The sequence below is a fragment of the Anomaloglossus baeobatrachus genome, chromosome 3, assembly GCF_048569485.1.
Source record: "Anomaloglossus baeobatrachus isolate aAnoBae1 chromosome 3, aAnoBae1.hap1, whole genome shotgun sequence".
Taxonomy (NCBI): Eukaryota; Metazoa; Chordata; class Amphibia; order Anura; family Aromobatidae; genus Anomaloglossus; species Anomaloglossus baeobatrachus.
This window is the reverse complement of record NC_134355.1, coordinates 617,982,633-618,004,814: the sequence shown is the minus strand read 5'-3', so window position 1 is coordinate 618,004,814 and position 22,182 is coordinate 617,982,633. Positions and strand designations below refer to the sequence as shown.

General features: G+C 44.1%; 1 protein-coding gene across 3 annotated transcripts in view; it reads left to right on the top strand.

Moving 5' to 3' along the window:
* KIDINS220 (kinase D interacting substrate 220) overlaps positions 1–22,182 on the top strand; it is a 249,348-nt gene that overhangs the window by 206,483 nt on the left and 20,683 nt on the right. Inside the window, exons 23-26 of one of the 3 annotated variants that reach the window (XM_075341085.1) lie at positions 9,952–10,130; positions 13,076–13,299; positions 14,992–15,105; positions 18,220–18,276. In XM_075341085.1, the coding sequence (XP_075197200.1) occupies positions 9,952–10,130; positions 13,076–13,299; positions 14,992–15,105; positions 18,220–18,276 (574 nt within the window). The remainder of the gene's footprint in view (positions 1–9,951; positions 10,131–13,075; positions 13,300–14,991; positions 15,106–18,219; positions 18,277–22,182) is intronic. The other 2 variants (XM_075341086.1, XM_075341087.1) reach the window with 2 other exon arrangements.

Sequence of the window (22,182 nt, the reverse complement as noted above, 5' to 3'; positions counted from 1 at the left end):
GGATCCGTCTTGATGTCTTCAGGAGCCATGTGAGAATCTTGTATCTGACGCATGTAATTTGTGTCACTGTGTCGTGTACGCAGCTCCGGTGTAAGGTTATGCGAGCAGGCCAGTGTTATTCACTCATAACGCGGCAAGATGTAGGAAGCCATGGCCTCTTTTCTCGGGTTTCATAGAAATGTTGACAAACCAAGCAGTACTGATAAGGGAGTAGACATAAGCAGGACCCCTCCAGGCCCGTAACCATCCGGAGCACATTCAGAAAATGGCTAACGAAGTGATATTTCATTGAGATGAGTGGTCTGACTGCAGAGATGACAAATAATCTTGATTTGTGTCAATAAATTTCCCTTTTAGATGAGCTGTTGTGCTGCGCTGAATCTCGTCGGCTCCTGCGGGCCCGGTCTGTCTCTGAGCTTAGGGCTGCGCGCTGGCTGCTGTCATGCCTGCTCCACGACCTAGCAGCCATCCTATAATAAGGCAAGCTGTCTGTTAAAGCCAATTTATTTCACAAGCATATGCACTGTACATTTTGCCTAGCCTGTAGACACTACGTGCCCTCGCTATAAATATTCACAGGAGCAGTGTGGCCTTTTGGCTATTATTCTAAAGTATGGCTGTAGTGTCAGGAATGGAGCACGGCGGAGTGTGTGTGCTTCATATGGATCTGAACATTACTATACATCTCATATCTTATCTGCTGATGTTTTCAAGGACGACTAATTAAGGAAAAGGTGACCAGGTAGTGAAAGTATTTACAAATCACGATATATAATTACAGGGCAACAGGGTTGGGCTCTCCAACTGCAGAACCAGAGGAGCCGCCGCAGAGTAATGGGCCTCAAAGGGCCAGAAGAGGACCGACTGGCATTCACTGTTCTGCTGGTGGTTATTAGGAGCATTCAGTGAGCTTAGTATCCTACAGAGTCCCAATGTCTTAAGCTGAGCTCCTACAATACTGTATAGATGAGTGTTCTCCCTTATCTGATTACTGACTACTGACTTAGGAGTCCAGTGGGCGGTCCTAACTCATCATAGTGAGCGATCTCTGTAATCAAACCATATCAGGGAGGTAATATAACCAGCCTAGTCTTGCATGGGTTGTGTCTGGTATTGCAGCGCAGCCTCATCCTCTTAAAGGTTTATCCCCCCAAAACTCAACGGGATAACTTGTTGATCGATGGGGGTCTAGCTGTGGGGACTGAGATTGTGGCTTTTCAGTCCCATTCTGAATGGTGCAGAGATGCTCAACCTCCTCTCCACTCATTGTCTATGGTACTGCAGAAAATAGCTATGTGCACTGCTCGACAGTCCCATAGACAATGAATGGAGTGGAGGCCGAGCATGTGCACCTCTGCACCGTTCAGTTGGGATTGCTGGGGGTCCAGCTGTCAGACCTTCAGAAATTAGCAAATTCCTTTCCGATGGATAGGGAATAACTTGTTTTTATTGGGGGAGATTATCTCTTTAAGCCACAATACCAGATAGAACTCCTATAGAATAGTGGAGTTGTCCTCCGCAGACTTTTCTTTTTTTCTAACCTGATCCAACGTTGTTCCTTACGGACTCCTCCGTCCCCTGCTCTTTCTAGGTTTTTTATCTCTAATATACAGGGTGTCATGTTAGTTCTCATTGTTTGTCCTCGCAGTGTCAGATACTTATTTCTTGTCTATTCTACTGCCCATTGTGTTCTTCAGGACTGACCTGTCTGTGCAGCCTGCTGAGGAAGTTTCTTGTACAGAAGACACATAACTGGAAATGTTACTTTCTCAGGATGAGACGTGTTTAACAGACAGCGGAGGCTCCCACCCTGCAGAATGCGAGAAGGGACATAACTGGAGATCCCCCGGTATATGTCCTAAAATGATATAGCGATGCTTCCCTCTTTCATGTAATGCTTTCCGCCCTTACTACATATTTTCTTCCTGTATGGGATTTGGTTCCTACAGACCATTTAGATGCTTGTGACCTCCTCACATCAGTTCATTTTCTCCCTCCCTCACAATGGTTGTATTGTGCTCATAATAAAGCTTTGTACTAACAGGTTTTAGCAGAACTGGAATTAGAGGAAAACTAATACACTTCATGTGACTTGTCAGCTGGGGCTTTTCAGTCCGGTCTGTTCACGTCTTATCTCCCTGGGAGTTTGGGCACTAGAGATGCCAGAGAGGAAAGACTTTGTTTTCTTCTAGCCACTACCTTTTTTTTATTTTTCTTATACTGTATAGCGCCAACATATTCCACAGCGCTTTACAGATGTGATCATCACTGTCCCCATTGGGGCTCACAATCTAAACTCCCTATATGTATGTCTTTGGAGTGTGGAGGGAAACCCATGAAAACATGGGGAGAACATACAAACTCCTTGCAGATGTTGTGTTTGGTGGGATTCCAACCCAAGACCCCATCGTTTTTGTTTAGTTTTTGTTAAGAGAACTTAAAACTAGCAATAATTATTACAGGCCTTATACAGTACAGTGTGTCCACCCATATCCTGTCCACCGCCATTAACTTGAGAACGGCGGCAGCTATAGGCATAGAAGTGGTGTCTAGGTATAGTAAAGTAGCCATGCGCTACGCAATGAAACCACCTATAGCGCCACCTGGTGGAAAACAACGGAGTTAGCATTTTTATCTCAAACAGAACGAGATAGAGAAAAAAAGTGAAATACAAAGTTGTAGGGCATAAATTCAATACGAATCGACACCTTGCATACAGAAATGCTATGATTAGAACGAGTAAAACTCACAAGGCTACGGACGTGAAGCGATACCTCATGGAGACCTTCCTACAAGTCATTGGGTATGGTGGCTGTGTGGATTGGCCTCCACGCACACCTGACCTGACCCCATTGGACTTCTTTCTGTGAGGTCACATCAAACATCAGGTGTATGCGACCCCTCCACCAACATTGCAGGACCTACAACGACGTATCACAGATGCTTGTGCAAAACATGTCACCTACCATATTGCACAACGTGCAGCAAGATACAGTATACAGTACAGTCCAGAGTCCAGATGTGCATTGCAGCTGACGCTGGCCACTTTGAGCATCAAAGTTAAATGAGCGCCATATGCGTGACCAGCATTCAATGTTTTGGGGGGGGGGGGGCATGGGTTTCATATCATAGCATTTCTGTATACAAGGTGTCAATTCGTATTGAATTGATGATGCCCTACAACTTTATAATTCACTTTTTTTCTCGATCTTGTTCCGTTTTCAAGATAAAAATGCTAACTCTGTTGTTTTCCACCAGGTGGTGCTATAGGTGGTTTCATTGTGTAGCGCATGGCTACTTTACTATACCTAGACACCACTTCTATTCCTATAGCTGACACCGTTCTCAAGTTAATGGCGGTGGACAGGATATGGGTGGAGACACTGTATAATGCAGTGCTACAGTACTGAAGTATATAGGAAAAATCGGCAGTTCCCTGATTACCACAGTAATGCTATATCTATATCAGAAAACTGACCAGCATCTTCCACAAATGTGAACAGGCGCCAACTGAAAAAACAACATAACTACAAAAGCATGTCCAGTGCCACGCAATAATATAAGGGTACATTGGCATTGCATTACTGCTATAAGAATATTGGAGAAAGGTCAAAAATACATAGCTAATGTGATAAAAGAGTAAAAAGACACAGGTTTTGCATAACTGGATATGCTTTTGTAGTACCACAGTAATCAGTTGACACACCGCAATCGGGTCACTGGTGGGCTAATGGATGTCCAGGCAGGACGATCTTTAAAGGCCACTATCAGAAATTTACAGAGGGATTTAACGGATTCAGTATCATTGATCGGAGCAAGCTGCAATACTGCCTGTATATGCAGCCGACTTTTCCCAGGTATGGTACAAGCTCAGTAGCTGCAAACACTCTCACCCAGCGTGTGACATACATTTCCAGCTCATGTCGAGACCACTTGAGCTCATTGACCATTTCAGACCACTTGATCTCCTCATTAACTAGGTATCGAGATAAATCTGCAAAATCACTGAAATTATACAGTAAGTTGTTGTCCTATCCCTAAAAGAATTACCTAAAATGCCAATCACAAGATGTCTCACTTCTGTCTGTTTTTGCTTTCCTATCTATAAAACTACACTGTGCAGAATTATTAGGCACATGAGTGTTTTGATTACATGATAATTTTTATACATGTTGTCCTACTCCAAACTGTATAGGCTTGAGAGCCAACTACCAATTAAGTAAATCAGGTGATGTGCATCTCTGTAATGAGGAGGGGTGCGGTGTAATGACATCAACACCCTATATAAGGTGTGCTTAATTATTAGGCAACTTCCTTTGCTTTGGCAAAATGGTCAGAAGAGAGATTTGACAGGCTCTGAAAAGTCCAAAATTGGGAGCTGTCTTGCAGGGGGATGCAGCAGTCCTGAAATTGCCAAACATTTGAAGCGTGATCACCGAACAATCAAGCGTTTCATGGCAAATAGCCAACAGGGTCGCAAGAAGCGTGTTGGGCAAAAAAGGCGCAAAATAACTGCCCATGAATTGAGGAAAATCAAGAGTGAAGCTGCCAAGATGCCATTTGCCACCAGTTTGGCCATATTTCAGAGCTGCAACATTACTGGAGTATCAAAAAGCACAAGGTGTGCCATACTCAGGGACATGGCCAAGGTAAGGAAGGCTGAAAAACCACCACCTTTTGAATAAGAAACATAAGATAAGAAATATCTTAAGACTGATTTTTCAAAGGTTTTATGGACTGATGAAATGAGAGTGACTCTTGATGGGCCAGATGGATGGGCCAGAGGCTGGATCAGTAAACGGCAGAGAGCTCAACTTCGACTCAGACGCCAGCAAGATGGAGGTGGGGTACTGGTATGGGCTGGTATCATCAAAGATGAACTTGTGGGACCTTTTCAGGTTGAGGATGGAGTGAAGCTCAACTCCCAGACCTACTGCCAGTTTCTGGAAGACAAGTTATTCAAGCAGTGGTACAGGAAGAAGTCGGTATCGTTAAAAAAAACAAACAAACATGATTTTCATGCAGGACAATGCTCCATCACATGCATCCAACTATTCCACAGCATGGATGGCCAGTAAAGGTCTAAACGATGAAAAAATAATGACATGGCCCCCTTGTTCACCTGATCTGAACCCCATAGAGAACCTGTGGTCCCTCATAAAATGTGAGATCTACAGGGAGGGAAAACAGTACACCTCTCGGAACAGTGTCTGGAGGCTGTGGTGGCTGCTGCACGCAATGTTGACCGTAAACAGATCAAGCAACTGACAGAATCTATGGATGGTAGGCTGTTGAGTGTCATAAAGAAAGCTGGCTATATTGGTCACTAATTTTTTTGGGTTTTGTTTTTGCATGTCAGAAATGTTTATTTACAAATTTTGTGCAGTTATATTGGTTTACCTGGTGAAAATAAACAAGTGAGATTGGAATATATTTGTTTTTTATTAAGTTGCCTATATAGTCTGCACAGTAATAGTTATTCACTAACAGATATCCTCCTAAGATAGCCAAATCTAAAAAAAACCCCACTCCAACATGAGTCTTTTGGGTTGATTAAGGCGGGCTTTACACGTTGCGACATTGCTACCGATATATCGTCGGGGTCACGTCGTTAGTGACGCACATCCGACGCTGGTAGCGACATCGCAACGTGTAAATCCTTGGTGTGATGATGAACGAGCGCAGAAGCATAAAAAATCGCTGATCTGTGTCATGTCGTTCATTTCCATAATGTCGCTGCTGCTGCAGATACGATGTTCGTCGTTCCTGCAGCAGCACACATCGCTGTGTGTGACACCGCAGGAAGACAAACATCTCCTTACCTGCGTCCACCAGCAATGCGGAAGGAAGAAGGTGGGTGGGATGTTATGTCCTGCTCATCTGCGCCCCTCCGCTAATATTGGCCGTCTGCTTAGTGACGTCGCTATGACGCCGAACGCACCTCCCCCTTGAAGGAGGGATTGTTCGGCGGTCACAGCGACGTCGCCGACCAGGTGTATGCGTGTGAAGCTACCGTAGCGATAATGTTCGCTACGGCAGTAAGCACCAGATATCGCATGTACAACGGGGGCGGGTGCTATCGCGCTCAACATCGCTAGAAATTGCTAGCGATATCGCAGCGTGTAAAGCCCGCTTAAGAACATAGTTGTTGATCAATAATAAAAAAAAATCTGCTAAAATACAACTTGCCTAATAATTCTGCACCCAGTGTACATACAGACAATTACGAGGCCGAAACCAGTTCAAGGCAGGTAAGACATAGGACAGTTACATGATCCATGCACGCTGGCAAGTAAGGGAAAGGAAGTTCCAGCACTTATAATGCTGGAAGTGGTAAGCTACAAAGTGTAAGAATCAGGAGAGTTCCTGGACATATTAGACTGGTGTAGATTTACCTTGTTATTTGGGAGTGTGGGCAACAACAATACCATGCACAGGTTTGATGAGGAGGCAGGTATGCTTTGAGTCTTTACGTGAATATCTGTAGTCTTGAGCTTCTCTCGATCAAGCTTACACTACTATAAGTTACCGCCCCGCTGAAGTGATTTCCTTTTAATAGACTTTTTCCCCCTTAGACTATATTAAGTGACCCCTGTATTATGACACAGTGAATTGCGTGGAATCAGCACTAGTTGGCTGCTTATTTTGCACTTTTCCCCGGGTAATATTGCTTTTTTTCATTCTCTTTGTTAGATGTGTTATTGCTTGGTACTTAAATTTGAATTTACTGGTTCAGTCATAAACATTATGGCTTATTGCTCATAAACTTGTGAAATATCCTTTAATTTTTCATGTGTACCAGTGCTCGTTTCTGGGCTTTAAAATCCCATATTTCTGCTTCGATCTGTGCCTCCTCTGTCAGACGATGCAGAACCATATTTGTGTTGAATCGTGCATCTGTCTGCACATTATGTTAGGATTAGGCACCATCACTGCAACAGATGAATAAAGTTGGGTTATAAAGGAAGAATAATAATAATAATACTGGTGTGTGGATTATATATATATAATATACTGTATATGAACACTCCAATATTTTAAATTGCACCATCAAGAAATGCGGCTCCTGGAACACTTTGGAGAAATGGCCACGTCTGGTTCCACGACCAAAGGGAACGAACACCGAGCTGCCAGTGCACCTGCAATGATTACGCCACATTATGGGGTGACATAATGTAAAGTAGTTGTACCCCTGTCTTCCTTCCAGGTACTCTAACAGGTCAGTGTTGCATTGATTTGGCCATGGAACCAGTGGTGTGACCATTTCTCCAGTGTCCCATGAGCCGTCTGTCAACACAACAACACCAGGACGCATGTTGCTCGTATTACTGTGAGCAGCCGGCGTGGCCTAAACATGTTACTGTGTCTCTCTTCAAGCACCTCTAGGACGTTCAGTGATTTCTGCACGTGGCGCTCATACTACATATTGAGTAAGTCGAGAGGGTTTCCACTTTCTCACCACTTGCCCATCACTAAGAGGTCTATCCCTCCTGTGACTTCCATAATTCCATGAGTTCTCCTTGGTGTTGCAATTTCAATCTTGAGGAGTGTATGCATCTGTGTAAGTATGTGTGCATATCATATACAGGATATCACAAAAGTGAGTACACACCTCACATTTTTGTAAATATTTTATTGTATCTTTTCATTGGACAACACCGAAGATCTGACACTTTGATACAATGTACAGTACTCAGTGTGCAGCTTGTATAACAGTATAAATTTGGTGTCCTCTAAATAACTCAACACACAGCCATTAATGTCTAAACCACTGGCAAAAAAAGTGAGTACTCCCCTAAGTGAAAATTGCCAATTTGTGCCCAGTGTTAATATTTTGTTTGGCTACTATTATTCTCAAGCACTGCCTTGACTCTCCTGGCATGGAGTCCACTAGAGCTTCACAATCCTCCATGACGACATCAAGGAGCTGGTGGATGTTAGAACCCTTGTGCTCCTCCCACCTTTCGTTTGAAAAAGCCCCACAGATGCTCATTAGGGTTTAGGTCTGGAGGTGCTTGGCCAGTCCTGCACATTTACCCTCAGTTTCTTTTATCAAGGCAGTGGTCCTCTTTCAGTTGTGTTTGGGGTGGTTATCATATTGGAATACGAACGGAGAGGATCATGCTCCGCTTCAGTATGTCACAGTACATGTTGGCATTCATGGCTCCCTCAAGGAACTGTAGCTCCCCACAGCTGGCAGCCCTCATGAAGCCCGAAACTGACACTCTCACCACCATGCCTGACTGTAGGCAAGTCACAGTCGTCTTTGTACTTTTCACCTGTTTTCTGCCACACACTCTTGACATCGTTTGAACCAAATAAGTTTATCTTGCTCTCATCCAATCACAGGACATGGTTTCAGTAGTCTATGTCCTTAGTCTGCTTTCCTTCAGCAAACTGTTTGTGGGCTTTCTTATGCATCATTTTTAGGAGAGGCTTCCTTCTGGGATCACAGCCATGCAGATCAATGTGATGCAGTGTGCGGTGTATGGTCTGAGCACTGACAGGCTAACCTACCCCACCCCAGCCCCACCCCACCCTTGTAACCTCTGCAGCAATGCTGGCAGCACTCATATGTTTATTCTGAAAAGTCAAACCTCTGGATATGATGCTGAGCACGTGCACGCCACTTCTTTGACTATCTTGACTGGAACCTGTCTTGTTAAATGGCTGTATGGTCTGGCCACCGTACTGCAGCTCAGTTTCAGGGTGTTGGCAATCTTTTTATAGCCTCAGCCATATTTATGTAGAGCAACAATTCTTTTTTTTCAAATCTTCAGAGAATTCTTTGTCATGAGGAGTCATGTTAAACTTCCAGTGACCAGTATGAGAGAGTGTGTGAGAGAAAACACCAAATGTAACACACCTGCCCCCCATTCACACCTGAAAACATGCAACCCTGAGTCACATAACATCGGGGAGGGAAAATGGCTATTTGGGCACAATACACAGAAAATAAACGTGTATGAGAAAACGTGTAATTGCAATAATTTTCTGGGAGAAATATTGAATTTTCTAGAACAATTTCAAGTCTGCCAACAATTTGTGCCATGACTGTATAAAACACACACTCTCACTCACTCCGACATCTCTACTAAATGTGTTATACTTTCTGAAGTTTCATTTCTAACGAGTTATCAGATGCCACTGTTTATGTGCACGTTACTTTTCAAATGCTCTGGATTTATTAAGAGTTGTGCACCTGTTGATGAATCTAGACCTTCTAACTCCAACACGCCCAATACTGTCGTTGTTCACGCTGTTTTCTTGACTTGGAGCCTAAAGCTGGCTTTACACGCTACTATATCGTTAATGATTTATCTTCGGGGTCATGTTTGTGACGCACATCCGGCATCATTAACAATATCGCAGCGTGTGACACTTATGAGCGACCTAAAACGATCGCAAAAGCGGCCAAAATCGTTTGCCGCGGAGAGGTCGTCCTAAAACAAAAAATCGTTCTCTTCTAATTAGCAATGTTGTTCCCTGTTCCTGTGGCACCACACATCGCTGTGTGTGACAACGCAGGAGCGAGGAACATCTCCTTACGATCTGTGACATGAAACTGTCTTCCACAACCTCACCTTTTGTAGCAGAATTTGGCTGTTGTTCACACAGTTTTCAGCTTCCAACACAGCTGTTTCTGTTTCGGTTAATGATTTGGGTTTCACCCTTCTATATGAAAATGATCATTATCGTCTGCCTGGTACAATTGGTTACTTAGTTACCTGACTATAATCCTATAAAAATGACAATTTGTGAAAATGTACCTGAAAGGAAAATAAACAAGTAACCCTTACTTTTTTTTAGGCAGGTGAGAAAAAAAAATGACCAAATGAAGTTGTGGTCAGAAGTGTAAAAGTGAAATTTTACTAAGGGATTGAAAAGTGATACAAAAAAATACACATTATTTACTTGTTTCTTTTTTTTTCCATTTTTTTCTCTTAAAAGAATTTCCAAAAATATTCCTACCACCAAGGATGTGGAGCCCTTATTGGAAATTGATGGGGACATTAGAAGTTTTGAAGTGTTCTTGTCCTCCCGGACGCCCGTTCTCATGGCGCGTGATGTGAAGACTTTCTTACCCTGCACGGTAAATTTGGATCCCAAACTCCGGGAAATAATTGCAGGTAAATTCTAACTTTTTATCATTGTGAACCACAGAATTAAAAGGGGAATTTCCGGAAATTTTCAAAAGTTAATTAAAACCAACTCTAATATACAGCAAAGTCACTTTGTTAGCGCTATTACTGTTCTCCACTGGGTTAATGTTTGTGGGGTTTTCCCAGGATGAGTGCTGTAAATTGCACCTGCATCATGTCAAGCGCTGGGCCTTGTCCTGTGGATATGCCAATAATGTATAGGATTGAAATACCCCTTAAATCTTTATTCTTAGGGGTAGTACGGATTCATCACATAAATGCTGTTCTTAATATACTTTTATAGTTTTCTAAAATACTTGGATTAATTGCAAATTAACAGTTTTAAAAATCTTGATTTTTTTTTTTTGTCATGTAATAGGAACCTTAAAGGGGTTGTCCAGTGAAAACACGTTCTCTCCAAACCTCAGGATGAATCATAATGTGCTGATCAGAGCCTCACATTATTCTCCATGGGGCTGCCAAAAAATGCTGAGTGCAGTGTTCAACAGCCTTATAGGGAATTAATGGAGCGCCGGTCGGGTATGTGCACTGCCAGGGTAAACGTGCCCAGTTCTGCCGATCGGTGTAGCTCTGAATGGTCACACACCCACTGATAACCTAGACCTCCTTCAAAGGGAACCTGTCAGGTCCAATATGCACCCTAGAACCCCGAGCAGTTCTGGGTGTATATTGCTAATCCCTGCCTAACTGTCCCTGTATACACTAGCATAGATAAAGAGATCTTTAGAAAAAGTATTTCTAAAGATCTTTTATCTTATGCTAATGAGTGAGGGGACTAGTCCCAAGGGTGTTATATCCCCCAACTAGCCACCCTTTTAGCATGTTAGTGGTGTACTAACATGCTATTCAATTCAGCATAAGCAGCGGTGCCGCATGTACCTGTGTTCGCTGTGAGTGCTCTTCTGAATGCCCGGCACTACCAGTCATGCGCAGTATGAAGCTGGGTGTGCACATCCCGACTTCAGAGAGGTCTACTGCGCATGACTGAAAGTGCCGGGCATTCAGAAGTGCGGTCAACGCGAACACAGGTAAACACGGCACCGCTGGTGATGCTGAATTGAATAGAATATTAGTTAGGCCGGGGCCACACGGGGCACTACTGCGATCCTTGCATGACTCTCGACACAGCAGGAGCCGAGTGTCATGTGAGTGTCACTGCGACTAAAGTCCGATCGTGCGATCAGACCACAGCTGCGGGGCGCGGACCGGCACTGCGGAGGAGAGGGAGGGATTTATCTCCCTCTCTCCTCCGTTGCCAGCTATTGCCATTCTCTCCCTGCACTCGCAGTACACCAGTGTACTGCGAGTGCAGCGCAATTTTTCTCACGCCTCATAGACTTGAATGGGTGCGAGAGAAACCAGGATTGCATTGCAGTTGCAGCATGCAGTCCGATTAGGGCTGAGAAAATAATCGCTTGTGGAAGCAGGCACATAGAGTAATATTGGTCCGATTGGAATGCGATGTTTTGTCGCATTCCACTCGCTCCGATTTTCATGCCATGTGTCTTAGGCCTTACTGCACGTGCTTCTGGGTGCATAGTGCACCTGACAGGTTCCCTTTAAAGAGTAAGTAAACCTTTGCTATCGTTTTTTGAGTGCCCTTTTAATTTTTTAATGGCAAGCAGATTAATCGGGGTCTGTGCCCTGAGACCACCATCAGTCATCAAAACCCTCCCTGGAGAAGTGCACAGCTCCTGCCCTGAGCATGCAGAGTATAGTACAGATACAGTAAATCACCTGCGCTATCCATACTCTTCTGTGTGCGCTGCGCACTTGTCTCCTGAGCTGCATATTTTGCGGAGAGGGGTTGGACCGACCACCAATCTGCTTGTAATTAAAAGGGCACAAATTAAAAATGGTGGCAGTGGTTTACTTACTGCTTAATAGTTCACCAGCAGCTGGTAAAATCTGATCACGTGTTGGCAGAGTCATTCATTACAGCTTAGTTTTCCGAGCGGTGTCTGGTGACGAGCTCGCACTTGTATGTGTCACATAAGCAGGACAGAATATTAGATTATTATCTAGGGATAGCAAACAAAAGCAGGTTCGGATTAAAGCGGGCTTTACACGCTGCGACATCGATAGCCGATGCTAGCGATGTCGAGCGTGATAGCACCCGCCCCCATCGTACGGCCCATATGTGGTGATTGCTGCCGTAGCGAACATTATCGCTACGGCAGCGTCACACCCACATACCTGCTCTGCGACGTCGCTGTGACCGGCGAACCGCCTCCTTTCTAAGGGGGCGGTTCGTTGGGCGTCACAGCGACGTCACTAAGCGGCCGCCCAATCAAAGCGGAGGGGTGGAGATAAGCGGAACGAACATCCCGCCCATCTCCTTCCTTCCTCATTGCTGGCAGGATGCAGGTAAGGAGAGGTTCCTCATTCCTGCGGCGTCACACGTAGCGATGTGTGCTTCCGCAGGAACGAGGAACAACATCGTTACTGTAGCAGGAACGATAATCGGGAAGAGGGGGGGATGTCACCAATTAGCGATTTTGAACATTTTTGCGACGATTCAAAATCGCTAATAGGTGTCACACGCAACGACATCGCTAACTCGGCCGGATGTGCGTCACAAATTCCGTGACCCCCAACAACATCGCTTCAACGATCTCGTAGCGTGTAAAGCCACCTTAAGTGACAGCAAGCAGAGATGTTGAAATCCATGATTAATGACAAATTGATGCTGAAAGTATATAGGAAAATTGAATAATGTATCATTATGTAAGAAGACTTATCCCAGCCTTCATATCCAGCCCTGAATACATGACGTGATTTATATGTAAGTCTTCGGGTTCCTCCTCGTACTGGGACACATGGCGGCTGTAGTCCTGGGTAATCAGTCAGTTTTTAGTTTACTATTGTGGTGACTATTAACAATATATATTTTTTTCTGTCTTTCTCTTCAGACGTGAGAGCTGCTCGGGATCAGATGAATATTGGCGGGTTCCCTTACCCTACTTTACCATTGCAGGACGCTCCTCCCCGGGCGGCCTCGGTGTTCAGCCAACCATCCTCTGTCTGCTCCTCCTCATCCTTCAATGGCCCGTTCCCCGGGGGTGTGGTGTCTCCACAGCCTCCCAGCAGTTATTATAGTGGTATGACGGGCCCTCAGCACCCGTTCTATAACCGGGTAGGTAAATATGTGTGTACAGTAACGTTATGTCGGATGGCCCCTCCCACGAGGGTCTGGGACTCCACCATTATCTCCAGTTTTGGATTGTGGTACCGGTTTCTGCCTGGCAATCAGCCTCCACTTTGGTCATTGTCACACACGTGTCAGCTCTCCAGTCTACTGGAGTAAATGCTTGTATTCCCCATGAAATAAAAGTGTCTTAGATGTTTTATTTATTTATTTGTTTGTTTTATAGATTTTGCATTGTGCCGTTCTTCTGCCGTTCCTCCTAGCAATATTTGCATAAATTAACAACTAGACGTTACCATTCACCTTACCAATATGAGCACATATGCATACACAAGCTGACACTAGTAAGGGGTACTTATCACATAGCGAGATCGCTGCTTAGTCACAGGTTTTTGTGACATACCAGTGACCTCATCAGCGATCTCGCTGTGTGTGACACTAAGCAGCGACCTGGCCCCTGCTGTGAAATCGCTGATTGTTACACACTGTTCTGGTTCATGTTTTGCTCATTGGTCTCCCGCTGTGCAGCACACATAAGTGTGTTTGACTACGGAAGACCAACGAGCATCGACTCTGTGTAAGCAGCGTACGCTGGTAACCAGGGTAAATATCGGGTAACTAAGCAAAGCGCTTTATTAGTAACCCGATGTGTACCCTGGCTACGTGTGCGTGTGCAGGAAGCCAGCGCCAAGCGGTGTACGCTGGTAACCAGGGTAAATATCGGGTAACTAAGCAAAGCCCTTTGCTTGGTTACCCAATATTTACCCTGGTTAGCAAGCGCAGAGTCGCTGATCGCTGGTGAGATCTGCCTGATTAACAGCTCACCAGCGACCATGTAGCGACGCACCAGCGATCCTGACCAGGTCATATTGCGGTCGGAATCGCTGGTGTGTCGTTTAGTGAGACGGTACCCTAAGTAGTATATAATGATTAGACCATGTCCGATTGTGTTAAGATCCACCCTTACGGATCAGAAGAAATGATAACGCCCACTTCTCGGTTTACACCTAGATTTCCAGGAGGAACAACAGAGGGACACTGCAGAGATCTAACAAACTGCCCTGAATAGGAAGGATTTCATGGGGAATTGAAGTATTTAATAAAACTGACATCATCAGGAGAGATGAAGGGTCCATCTCACCGAGCATGTTACCCTCTTAATATGTCCATGTTACAATGTGCCTCTGCAGGATATTAACAGACGTCCATGCACAGAGTCAGCATATCAGTCTTAGAGTTGCTGCACATAGATTTGCAGGACCAGGTCCACAGCCATGTCCGTAATCTGTGGACAGAAGCCCTGAGAACCGCCTCCTACATCCGGCATCTGCGGCTCCTCTATTGATTAGCTGGCCTGGCGCAGCGTCGTAGTTGCAGTGGGATGCGTGTGACATTATGCCAGGCCGGCTAATCAAAAGCCGAATCACAGATGCAGGAGTCGGTTCTCAGGACTACTGGACCGGATATTACGAATCCATTCGCAGGGTCTCTCAACATCTTATTAACCCTTTGTTCATATTAATTTTGATTATTACATTGTTTTTATCCCTTGCCATTATTATTCTTCACTTGTTATCATTGTTTGCATTATTTTGTATCATGTTTTCATTATTTTTTTTATCCTTTTTTTTTGTCTATTTTTTTTTTTATTCCCGCATGTTTTCTGTTCTTTTTTCTTAGCCATTCTTTGCACCTCATGTGTATTTGCCAAAGTATTACTTTGGCAACCCCCAACATCCCATGTCACGTCCATCTTTAAAACACAGTTTATCAAGAGAGCAAACCACCGGCCTTGTAAGTATTCAGTAGGATCTTCATGTCACTAACTAGGGAATGTAATGTTAATGTTTTGCTCCTATTTAACACCCCTCCCCCATTCCGGTCTGGTCAGAGATGTCGGATTACGTCATGGTGAGGGGCGGCTCTTACAAATCTGATTTTGGTATCTGGTGATCTAAAAATGAGTCACTAATGCAACATGAGGACCCCGTCATAATAAATTCAGGTGTTGGGATTTAAGATCACATGGCTTTTTTAAAGGGGGGAGGACAAGCTTGACAATCGCGAAGAAATGTGACTATGAGGCCACTGAGGTCAGATCAGGAGACCAGAGGACGCTCCGAACATCGTGGTCCATATTCAGACTGTGAATGATGGACCTGATAAAGCAGCTCTAGGCAGCAACCTCCACATCTTCCTTACTTTCATCGGGATTTGTCCTTTTTATTGTCTCCTCTTTTAATTTAAGGCCCCGTTACACGCAACAACATCGCTAACGAGATATCTCTGGGGTCACAGAATTCGTGACGCACATCCGGCCTCGTTAGCGACGTCGTTGCGTGTGACACTTACGAGCAACCACTACCGATCCGAAATACTCACAAAATCGTTGATCGTTGACACGTCGTTCATTTTCAAAATATCGTTGCTCATTTGGGACGCAGGTTGTTCGTCGTTCCTGAGGCAGCACACATTGCTACGTGTGACACCCCGGGAATGACGAACAACAGCTTACCTGTGTCCTCCGGCAACGAGGTGGGAGTGACGTTAATGCGACTGCTCTCCGCCCCTCCGCTTCTATTGGTGGCCTGCTGTGTGACGTCGCTGTGACGCCGCATGAACCTCCCCCTTAAAAAAGAGGTTGTTCGCCGCCCACAGTGACGTCGCTAGGAAGGTAAGTCCGTATGACGCGTACCTGCGATATTGTTCGCCACGGGCAGCGATTTGCCCGTGACGCACGAACGACGGGGGCGGGTGCTATCACTAGCGACATCGCTAGCGATGTCGCTTCGTGTAAAGCGGCCTTTAGGCTGTAGTAAGAGGCATTTATACTGCAAGATATTCGTGAACGAGCAATGTTAATAATACTCATTTCACAATTATCTTGCCATGTAAACAAGTTCTCGATTCCCTGGTAGTCACATTTGTCAAGTTTAATAATTTTTGCCAAAAAGGGAATAAATACGAGGAAGTCCTCCTACCATTTTTCTTATAACCAATTCTATTCTATTTTTTTTTTTTTATCAGCTCCCCTTTTCGGGGGAAAACAAAATCCAGATTGTAAAATTGCTAGTAATTTTTGGAAGCCACACTTCTATAGATGACTGTGTGACAGCGCTGATTTCAAGACGTTCACCACATTTTTGCAGCCTGTTGAAAGGTACTTTTCTGGGGATAGGTTAATTTTACCATTAAAGTGGATTGGCCTTGGCCCTAACCCTGACCAGCCCTGATCTTATACCCCCTCCCACCGACCCCGGAAGGTGGGAGAGTGTGGGACAGGTGTGTGATAAAATCAACAGAGATAGACGGGAAACAAAACCAAAACTCGATCTCACAGCATATGCACACAAAGGTATGAAACACAAAAATAAGAGGTTAGGGTTAAAATAAGAGCTGGGAGAAAGCAACAAGATGATGAGAGAATTCCACAACAATCTCCAAGCATCACGCCATATAGTCACCAGCATGACTGGAACACACCAGCACACAGACCCACACAGTAGTAAGCTATAGTCAGCATGGGAAGACAGATTCCACCTTCTTAAGGCCCCGTCACACGCTACGATATATCTAATGATATGTCATCGGGGTCACTGAGTTTGTGACGCACATCCGGCATCGTTAGAGATGTCGTAGCGTGTGTCAGCTACGAGCGACTGTTAACGAGCAAAAATACTCACCTTATCGTTGCTCGTTGACACGTCGTTCATTTTCAAAATGTCGTTCCTCCTTCTGTGGGCTGGTTGTTCGTCGTTCCTGGGGTAGCACACATCGCTTGTGTGACACCTCAGGAACGACTAACACAGCTTACCTGCGTCCGGCCAGCAATGCGGAAGGAAGGAGGTGGGCGGGATGTTACGTTCCGCTCATCTCCGCCCCTCCGCTTCTATTGGCCGGCTGCTGTGTGACATCACTGTGACACCGAACGTCCCTCCCCCTTCAGGAAGAGGATGTTCGCCGCCCACAGCGACGTCGTCCGGGAGGTAAGTACATGTGACGGGGGTAAACGACTTTGTGCGCCATGGGCAACGAATTGCCCATGACGCACAAACAACAGGGGCGGGTGCGGTCGCACGATAAATCGATGCGTGTGACTGGGCCTTTAAAGAGGCAGGGAGCAAATTTGACATGTGAGGTAACTAGGAGGTTAGCAAAGATTAACTCTTGCTGGACTGACCATTAAGGATCACACAGTTGGTCTGTGCCCGAGCCAACCTGTGTAACTCAAAAGCACCAGTAAATTTGCTACCGTAGTAATATGTGGAAGCCTTTTATACATGAATGGGTGACAACTCTGATTCAAGAAGTTCACCACATTTTTGCAGCCTGTTGAAAAGTAGTTTTCTGGGGATAGGTTAATTTTACCATTAAAGTGGATTGGTCACAAAATTTTATAATGCAAACTACAGAGATCTTTTAGACCTGACTGGGCTGGTGTATTTACTTTTAAAATCATTGTGAGAAAGACTGTATAATACAGATATTAAAATGAGCATTTTACAATAGAATGTGAGAGCTCGGGGATTAACATTTCTGCCCTCCCAATCTGAGAGCTACAGCTTGTACAGAGCAGTGCGAGATCTCAGCAGGGAGGAGGGACACTGAGGAGACTGAATTAAGACATTTATGAAAAAAAAAAAATAAAATTGTATACGGCCATGCTAATATGTCATTTTAAGTTAAGTACACCAGCCTCAAAAGATCTAAGAGTAGTACACCGTTTTCTTTGTGAAATCCGGTGACAGATCCACTTTACAATAGGACACAAAAATATTCTACCCAAGTGAAAGCAGATGTGTAAGTCCAAGTTGTGTCCTCTAACACTTTGCCTTGGTATTTGTTATCAGTGGGATGTGTATGATTATGGGGGTCTTTTTCAGACTGTGCACTTGATGTGTTACTTAGGACGTTATTGAAGAAGACTCAGCTGAGACGTTGTCTACTCCCACACACTCGCCTCTGGTAAAGCCTGCCGTAGTGTGGTGGTGTGCTGTGGCATCCCATAGCTTTAGGATCAGTCCCATTAACGCTTGCATTACTAACTGTGCATCATGGTTGTCCTATGTGCCATAGATTAGTACAGAAACTAACAGTGTGACTTACTGGTATAGCTCCACTCATCACCATTTCTGGATTAAAATATTATGCATTTAATGAAGTAGTCCATAGAATTATACTACATGAATGCAATGTATTGCTGTGAAATGTGAACCGTAGCATGAAGTAAAGAGGAATTCTTTCTCGTTTTATGTCTTCTTCTAAGCTGTATGGTTTTTCCCTCTTTCTTTTGTCATGATCCATCAATTTGCATTGGGGTATAATGCAAATGAGGGCTCGGAGTTTCACAGTTGCTCGGATTACCTGGTACCATGGGCTTATATTTGGCTGCAGCTGTCTTTCACGTTTTTACCACTTCACCTTCTCTGTGAGCTATCGATGTGTATGGCCACCAGAAAACAAGAATTGGAGATAACTTGGGCTTCACCTAAACTTTATATCTGAGAAACACACACTTTGTGCCCAATAATGTCTCCATTTTGCCTAAAAAATTAGAAAGATTCACGTTTAGGGTCGGGTAAGGTTGAGAACAGGAAGGTTTCTTTTTGGCCATAAGTAAAAAATGAAATTCACAAGCACCGTCTAATGAAATGAATAAAATATACAGATATTTTAATCAAATACTTCCACACTGAGAATATATGAATATAGACTGTACTTGTAATATTGAGGTGCTTGGTGCAGGGTTTGATCTAATTGTATTGTACGTCTTCCAGCGAAAAGGCATCTTCTATACATGAGAACCTCCACTGACAGATTTACCTCTCCTGAGCCCACAAAGGGCAGGAAGGATCCAGCTATAATTAAAAACAGCCTTGGACCGATGGGAGGCGTGATCAGCCAACATAGAGGCAGTCTCTTTACCCCCAAACATGGGCTACAAAGAACACCACAAAATGCAATAAATGGACACGTTGGCAGATGGGTCTATACAGTTTGACCAAATGTGCTTAAAGAGCTATAGATATATATACACACACACACGTATATAGAGAGATATGTAGAGATATATGTGTATCTATATCTACACATCTATATCTGTATATCTATATCTACACATCTATATATATATCTACATATTTTATATATATATATATATATATATATATATATATATATATATATATATATATATATATAAATAAAATGTGTGTGTATGCATGTGTATGTATATATATATATATATATATATATATATATATATATATATATATATATAAAAATGTGTGTATGTATATATATATAGATATAATATCTATATATATATATATATATATATATATATAATGATATCTACCCTTAGAGAGACCTGGGAGGGTTCCTTTTTAAAGGGCATATCAAGGTATGATTTTATTCAGCTTCCTATATCTTATGCCTGAGGAGATAAATTTTTCACAATGTGTAAATAAGCTGTTTAAAGGGATTCTGTCACTAGGTTTTTACCACCTAATCTAGTACAGCATAATCTGGAAACAGAGACCCTGATTACACCGATGTGTCACTTACTGGACTGCTTTTACTGTGTCATTATGTGTACAGCAGGGAACCGGGGCTCCTAGACTGGTCCTCAGGCTAGGGGGTGCTGGCTATCCCTGATCTCAGAAATAACCCTGAAGGTGGAGATATCTGATCAGCCTTCCTGACCAGCCCTGATCTTATATCCTCTCCCTTCCACCTAACCCATTGGGGGAGGTGGGGGGGGGGCGGGCAGGTGAGGTGCGGGACAGGAGTGTGATAAAACCAAAAGAGATAGATGGGAAACGAAAACTCTATCTCACAGCATGCTCACACAAAGGTATAAGACAATAAAAGGTTATGGGGAAAAATAAGAGCAGGGAGGAAACAACAAGATTCTGATAATTCCACAGCAACTCCAAGTACCTTGCGATATAATCACCAGCAGGACTGGGACCGACACAGCAGTAAGCTATAGTCGGCATGGGACAGACAGATTCCTCCATCTTAAAAAGGCAGAATGTAAATGTGATAGGCTTCCAACAACATGTGATCCTAGAGGTAACCAACAGGCTAGCACAGATTAACTGGCCTGACCATTAATGAGCACACAGCTGGCTGACTCCCGAGCCTGCCTGTGTAACTCACAAACCCCAGAGAAACCATAGTGTGGAGTGTCATAATCTGTGGTGTGAACAGCTTCTGATACTGCCATGACACGCAGCGAGTTTTGAGCAAAACTCCGTGAGACAGCTGCTTAGGCTGTGCGCACACTGTGTTTTTGATGCATTTTTGGTGCAGTTTTGTCACCAATCTGCATGTCAATCTTTATGCCAGCAAACTAAATAAAAATTCCTTAATGCTGTGCGTACGTTGCTTATTTTTAATCTAAATTCTTAGTGCTTTTTTGCCGTGCGTTTTCAGCCTCTCCACCCATTGACTTCTTTATTAAACACACATGGCAAAAAAAAAAAAAAAACCCGCACCAAAATCACATACGTTTTTTTTTATGCAATTTTCTGTCCAAAAGGTGCAGATTTGATGCAGAAAATTTCTGCACCAAATACTCAGTGTGCACACATTGCCTTAGTGTAGTTTTGATTAACTCACTGTTATCAGCAAGAAATTATCACAAGAGGACTAGTAAATCCTCTGCCAGGTAGTCCTATTTCTCAGGAATTAGACATCAGACCGTAGCTATTAAGGCATCATTTTATTCACCTTCCTGTCGCCTACATGCCCATAGAGATGGCATAGGAGGGTTAATCCTACTGACAGATCTTTAAGGCCTCTTACGTAGTGTGAATCTCCGGTACGTGTTTGGCAGTTCTCTCATGTACCGGAGACACGTACACACGTAGACCTAGGTATTCCTATGGTTTTGGACACACGTAAGTATTTTCGCACAGAACGTGTGTCCGTTCCGTACTTACGTGTGTCCGTGTGTTTCTCACGCCGACATGTCTGTTTTTCTCCGGCATCACGGGTGTTACACGGAACGCAAACTGACCACACGGATGTGTTCCATGTGACACGCACCGGAGAAAAGACGTGTCTGTGAGAAAAAAAAACCCTTTACTCACCTTCTCCAGCCCTGCAGTCTCTGCTGCTGCTGTCATTTGCTGCCGACCGCCGCTCATTATGCTCATTGCATATTCACTTCACTGCGGCCAGAAGCAGCAGCAGCGGGGAGTCGGCAGGACCGGAGACCGAAGATCAGCACCACGGACATCGACGCCAGGGACAGGTGAGTAGAAAGTTCCTGTTCTCTATTTGTTCTCCATGTGTTACGGAGAACACACCTATGCCATACACACGGCACACCAAGGGCAAAACGCACCTCTGACACATCCATGAAAAACGTGCGTGTATTTCAGGGACGTGTGAAAGAGGCCTAAGGTAGTGATTTGCCAACTGTTACTTTCCAGCTGCTGCAAAACCAATGGATGTCCTGACAACACATGTTTATAAATATCTTGTTTCCTCTCTGCCCATTTCTGATAAAGATAACATGGGTAATTTCAGTTTGCAGACCCTTCTATGTAGACAAGATGCTCAGGCCTAGAGTTACCTTATGGCTTTGGGTAGAACCTGTTGGCATTTCCATACAAGCCTACAGAGTCTTTTTCTTGGGCGCAAGTAAGCCTGTGTAAGCCAGTATAATGTGATCATGAAATCTGCTCAGTCTTACATTCCTGGTCGCCTGGAGCCTGTTTTCCACATTGTAACAAGAACATAACAGCCTGTGTCTCCTGCCAGGATAACCCTCTTACCGCAGTCATTTGAAGCTATACTGCTGCTGACTCTGTGCCCGAGCGGCTTACAGCCCTCACCGGGCCCTTTCCATGGTTGGGA